Source organism: Micromys minutus, assembly GCF_963924665.1.
Source record: "Micromys minutus genome assembly, chromosome: 30".
Taxonomy (NCBI): Eukaryota; Metazoa; Chordata; class Mammalia; order Rodentia; family Muridae; genus Micromys; species Micromys minutus.
In genome coordinates, this window is record NC_137965.1 from 26265470 (window position 1) to 26271469 (window position 6000).

At 39.1% G+C, this 6000-nt stretch overlaps 1 protein-coding gene across 1 annotated transcript in view; it reads left to right on the plus strand.

Annotated features, from left to right (window-relative positions):
* CHD1 (chromodomain helicase DNA binding protein 1) overlaps positions 1 to 5329 on the plus strand; it is a 60173-nt gene extending 54844 nt beyond the window's left edge. Inside the window, exons 33-36 of the mRNA XM_080941852.1 lie at positions 843 to 939; positions 1785 to 1839; positions 2519 to 2729; positions 3848 to 5329. Of these exons, the coding sequence (XP_080797978.1) occupies positions 843 to 939; positions 1785 to 1839; positions 2519 to 2729; positions 3848 to 4175 (691 nt within the window). The 3' untranslated portion in view covers positions 4176 to 5329. The remainder of the gene's footprint in view (positions 1 to 842; positions 940 to 1784; positions 1840 to 2518; positions 2730 to 3847) is intronic.
* Positions 5330 to 6000: the final 671 nt, after the last annotated feature.

Consider the following 6000-nt stretch of genomic DNA (forward strand, 5'->3'; position numbering starts at 1 on the left):
GTTATCAGCTATTATTTTTTTCTTATTCAACTATTAGCATATCTGATGTTATACACAGAGTCTATACTACAGGATGGATCTTTGACTGTTTGCCTAGTGCCACATCTCTTTGGTACATTTCACGTTTTTTAATGTCAAACACAAGATTTCATTCCAGACTGAACTAAAAGGATTTGGAAAAGAACTAAATCATTTATGTGTTTGGAGACTTTAATGTGCATGAAGATTTGAAGAGTAAACACGAAGCACAATTTCATTTTTTATTTCTTAAAAATTGTTTTTTTTCTTCTGTGTGGGTGTGCATGTGTTTGTGTGTGTACATGTATGAAGATCAGAGAGGGTGTGCATGTGTATGTGTGTGTGCATGTATGAAGATCAGAGAGGGTGTGCATGTGTTTGTGTGTGTACATGTATGAAGATCAGAGAGGGTGTGCATGTGTATGTGTATGTGTGTGTGCATGTATGAAGATCAGAGAGGGTGTGCATGTGTTTGTGTGTGTACATGTATGAAGATCAGAGAGGGTGTGCATGTGTATGTGTATGTGTGTGTGCATGTATGAAGATCAGAGAGGGTGTGCATGTGTTTGTGTGTGTACATGTATGAAGATCAGAGACTTCTCTCCACTGTGTAGCTCCTGGCTTTGAACTCAGGTTGTCAAGACTTGGCAGGATGTATCTTTACCTGCTAAGCCATCTTAATAGTCTCCAATAATTAATTTCTTTAATGTAGACTTTGGTTCATAGAGAGATATGACTCTTTTTATGTATAAAAAGGGTTATAAGTTCTGTGATGAAGTTAAATATTTATTACCAGACTAATTGGCCATTTTTGTTTCTTCTAGAAACCTGTGGATTTTTGTGTCAAAGTTTACTGAGTTTGATGCAAGGAAATTACATAAATTATATAAGCATGCTATTAAAAAACGACAAGAATCTCAGGTAATTTGTATATAATATTTTATTTTTTTAATTATCGGTAACACCATACACATTCTTTATTATTTAGTAATAAATGGAGAATTTAGTTAATAAAATAGAGGTAATGAATAAATAAAACCAAATACCATTAGAATAAATACCATAAACTAATAATCCAAAACATAAATCCATAAGCTTAAATTAATGGGCAAGAAAACAGGATATTATATTGGATAGTTTTCATGGACAGTGATTATGAAAGGAACATGATACTCATATGAAAAAGAAATTGACATTGTCATGCCTCATCTGTGACCGTGTCACCAACAGTATGTGATTTGAATCTAACCATGAGAAAATTTCAGACAAACTGTATTGGAGGGATTCTCAGTAAAACTACTGAATAATACTCTTAAAATGTTAAGGTTTTCAAAGAAAAGACCACCGCAGACATAATGGCTGGCTGACATGTAGCCTTTAGACTGGCTTCTAGGGACATAGGAGAAATCTGACTGGACCATAGTTCAGAAGATGGTGTTGTTTCCATATGGATTTAACATTGGTCGGTGGGTGGTGAGCATATGAGACTAGCACATGGTTTTTTATCATCCTCTCTGTCAAGTCTAAAATTAATTCAAAATCGGTTTTTAAAAACATGGAGGAAATTGTTGTGTTTAAGGAGACGTGTATATTTTATATTTATGTATACTTGGTATTTAAAGACCTTCATTCAAGAGCAGGATTTTCTTAAGGGAACATATTCCCCCTCCCCACACATAACACACATACATACACCATTCTATAAAAGTAGTTTAGCTACTTAAATTACTTAAATGTATGTGTCTAATATTTGCATTTTATTTTAGCAAAACAGTGACCAGAATAGCAATGTTACTACCACTCAAGTGATTAGGAATCCAGGTAAACTCCCCTCTCCTCCCCTCCCCTCCCCTCCCCTCCCCTCCCCTCCCCTCCCCTCCCCTCTCCTCCCCTCCCCCCACCCCCACCCTTCATCCCCTGCCCTCCATGGTGTATGCACACGCACATGTGTGCACAAATGCATAAATAGGACCTGTGAGTCCATTTACTGGTTTTTGGTTTGTTTATAGTTTCAGGGCTGCCCCTCTGCACTGGACAGCCAGTAGGAGGCTTATATCCCTGGGAGAGACTAAAAGTTCTCCTTCAAGCCTCCTCCATCACTGGCTCTTGTAGTTCTCTGTCGAGGGCTGGGACCCTGTAAGATTGTCCCTTCCATATTAATGTGTCCATTGGTATTACCATTCTTCTGGTCTTACTGCAGCAATGATTTCTACAACAGATTTGTATTACCACAGACTTCCTAGTCCCGCCTTCTCTTCAGTGCTCTCTCAGCCACAGATGCAGCAGTAGTGACATCAATGTATCCTTGGGGCTGGGTTTCCCAGGATCCGGTGATGGTCTCCACTTGCTATAAAGAGGCTTTGATGAGGGGTGGTACCGACACTTACCTGCAAAACCCTTTAAAAGCTTTAGTTATCTGTCTTTGACAATTGGCTGTTATTTAAGTATTTGTAACCCATTTGAAAATCTGTTGATGAAGTCTCACTTATTTATCTAATAGACTTGGAAAGGCTGAGAGAGAATACAAGTCACGATGACAGCAGCAGGGACAGCTATTCTTCTGACAGACACTTATCTCAGTACCATGACCATCACAAGGACCGTCACCAGGGAGACGGTTATAAAAAGAGTGACTCTCGGAAGAGACCCTACTCCTCTTTCAGCAACGGCAAGGACCATCGGGAGTGGGATCACTACAGGCAGGACAGCAGGTGAGCCGGCAGTCAGCGCTTTCTTCCCAGTGTCGGGCTCGACCTAACCGCTCTCGTGAGAACAGATCAAGCACTTTTTTGTTTATCAAAAAAATTGATACTACTTTTTGTGTTAATATTTATAAATTTTTCTCCAAAATGGTTTTGAAGTATTAAATTAAATTGACCTCAGAATATGCAGTAAGAGCTGAAAGTTTTATAATTTTAAATAGTGCAATTTGTTGGTAGAGGTGCAGGCTTTTTATGGAGAGAATTCTGCATTGGACATTGAAAACCTTGGTGGGTGGAAAACATTTTTTAACTGCAAAATACACTTTATTTCTTTATTGTTTAAAGAGTCTCCTTGCTAATTTAGGACTGTTGCTACAATTAAACTCAAAAAACTGAGAAATAAAAGTAAAAGTCAGAAATAAACGGGAGGGGCTGCAGGTGCTGCTCTGAGAGTGCCTGCCAGGCGTGGAGGAGTCCCATGTGACTTCCTGTAGCTCAGCTGTGCCACAGCCATGGCAGTATGAAAGGGTTTCTGTTCGAGACGTAAAAAGAAAACCGGTGTCTGTAACTGTATATACCAGTAACTCATGAGAAAGTGTTTGTAACAAGAGTCCCTGACTAAGAGCCTTTTACTTGAAAAGGCAAATATATCTGAGATTTCTTGTTCAGCTGCCTGATTGTATTATGGGGTGAACTTCTTGATATGTGTGTTGACTTATATAACTAGGTGAATGAGAAAATGTTTAACATCATTTTAACATAAAAACGAAATGAGAGTTTTCAGACTACATTCTGGCATTTTAAGCGTCCTTCCTGGAGGTTTGTGAAGGGGAAGCTGTGCCCTGCCATCTCAGACACTGGGCCGCACCGACTCAGGGCTCCTAAGTGAAGTGCAGATGCTCTCAGCTTCCATTCAGACTTGTGAACCAGGATTTGTGTAGATTTCTAGTGATTTCAGCTGCTGTGTGAGGTGGCTCTCTGTTGCACTAGAGAAGGGATTCTAATCTACTTTCATGAAATTCTGAGCTTCTACATGATTAACGTACATTCTAAAGGATTTATACTTTATGTATAGTTTTACTTTAACTTATGAGTTTGACTAAAAGTCTGAGTTTCTCTTTGATTAGGTACTATAGTGACAGAGAGAAACACAGAAAACTGGATGACCACAGGAGTCGAGAGCACAGGTCGAGTCTGGAAGGCAGCGTGAAGGACAGGTGTCATTCTGACCACCGATCGCACTCGGACCATCGCTCAGGTTCTGAGCACACACATCATAAATCCTCCAGGGATTATAGGTACCCCTCAGATTGGCAGTTGGACCACCGAGTTGCCAGCGGTGGCCCCAGGTCCCCTTTAGATCAGAGGTCTCCATATGGCTCCAGGTCCCCGTTTGAACATTCATCCGAACACAGAAGTACACCTGAACACACCTGGAGTAGTCGGAAGACATAACAGAAGCGGGTGACTGTCTTTCTGGACTTCATCGTAGCCATAGCTCAGAAACCAACACAGTGATTGCCTTACGTGACTTGAAAGATACAGACAGCTCTTCTGCCAGTAGCAGTATTGTTACTTCTTCCCAGGACACAAGGTCTGTGATCCCAACAGAAGAGAATATTTTTATATTTAAGGATTATGCTGCACTGTACTGCAGTAATGCAGTACCTTTTTTTTTTTTCTTTTTTTAAAGAAATGGAAAATGTTTACTGTAACAGGGACCTCAGCACTGCCCTCCCGTGTAGGCTGTATAAAACTTTTTACGTCAGTAATTTTACACTGACTCCATTTAAATTATGTTTGTATATGAACTTTACTCTGACCTGTGATCATGTTTCAGGAAGGAATGAAAGAGAGGTCTTTTCTTAATAAAGAAAAACGGCTCAAGGACTTTGTTCACTTTCCAAAGCTACTTGTTTACATCGTCCACTGCGCCCGCCTTGCCGCTCCCCATCACAAGCTTGAATATTTAAATCCTGTACTTAAGTCTGTAAGATAGCCGGGTTTCCTGTTTGTGATTATTATGCCTTTTTACAGAAGACGGCTGTAAGTTATTGTAAATGGATTTAATGAGCTCTCCTTCCTTGCCCTTCTCAGGCTTCTTTTCACTGTTCCTTTCCCTACCAACTCAGGCCTTCTTATTAAAAAAAATCAGTGTAATAACACTTTTTAATGATTTGTCTTGATGGAATCATTGTTTAGAATGTAAAAATGGGGAAAGGGGCCACTTATTTCTTTCAGTCCTCTTTTGATATGGAATATTTTTATTAGATACGTGTTTTACCCCTCCTTTTTAAAGTCAATATTGTGTTTGTAGTTTTACAGAAGTGCTGAGGGTTACATGTCAGATAGAAACTTGATGCTCTGGGAGCGTTTTCAGATGCATTTGGTTTAAAAGGGTAGGTGTGTGAACACTTTGGAAAATCCAAAATGGCCAAAAGTTGAGTCCATTTGTCCTCCGTTTCCTGTGGGCAATAATGTCAAATGTGCTATGCAGCCAGGTTACCGTTTCCATGAGCTTGACTGACTTTTTAATATAAACTGTCACAGTGCACACTGATTGTACATAAAAACCTTATATATGACAAATTAAATTTTAAGAAAAAGGATATGTGGGCTCCTGTAGTTTTCTGCTGCTCTTGTCCCCTCAAACATTTACTCCTCCTTGTTGAAGTAACAGCTGCCAGAAAGGCATTTTGGTAAACAGTTGAGAATTGATAATATGTTACCCCAAAACTCTGTCTCTATGGATGAATCTGACCTCTGTGCAGTAAAACAGACTTCCTATGGACATTCCTGTAGGATGCCTTACTCGTTCACCCCTTTTCTTCTTACATTCAGTGGGAATTTTGGATGTACGTAGTGTAATCATTTAATAACCTTTACTCCTGATCATGTCTCCATGGATTAGCTTTGGGGCGACCGAAGCTTAGTCTGTGGCTTTGTATTTCCATATCTTCCTTTCACACGGTTAAATATAACATTTATGCTGTGTATACAAACAAGTTTTTTTATTTTTCAAAGCAGTTACATCTTTGGCCTAAAGTTATCTTGAAGCAAACAGTGTTTTTATTTTTGATATGCGAGGTATTATGTTGGGGAGAACTCAACTTTTAAACATTAGTTTTAATTAATAATATAAAGATGATAGGATTCAGTGCTGGCACACACCTTTTTTCAACTTTTCTACACATTTAATGTAAATGATCATTTTATTCCCAAAGAACACTTCCCATAAATCTCATTAGTAACACAGCAAATAGCTCAGGGTTGACACTAC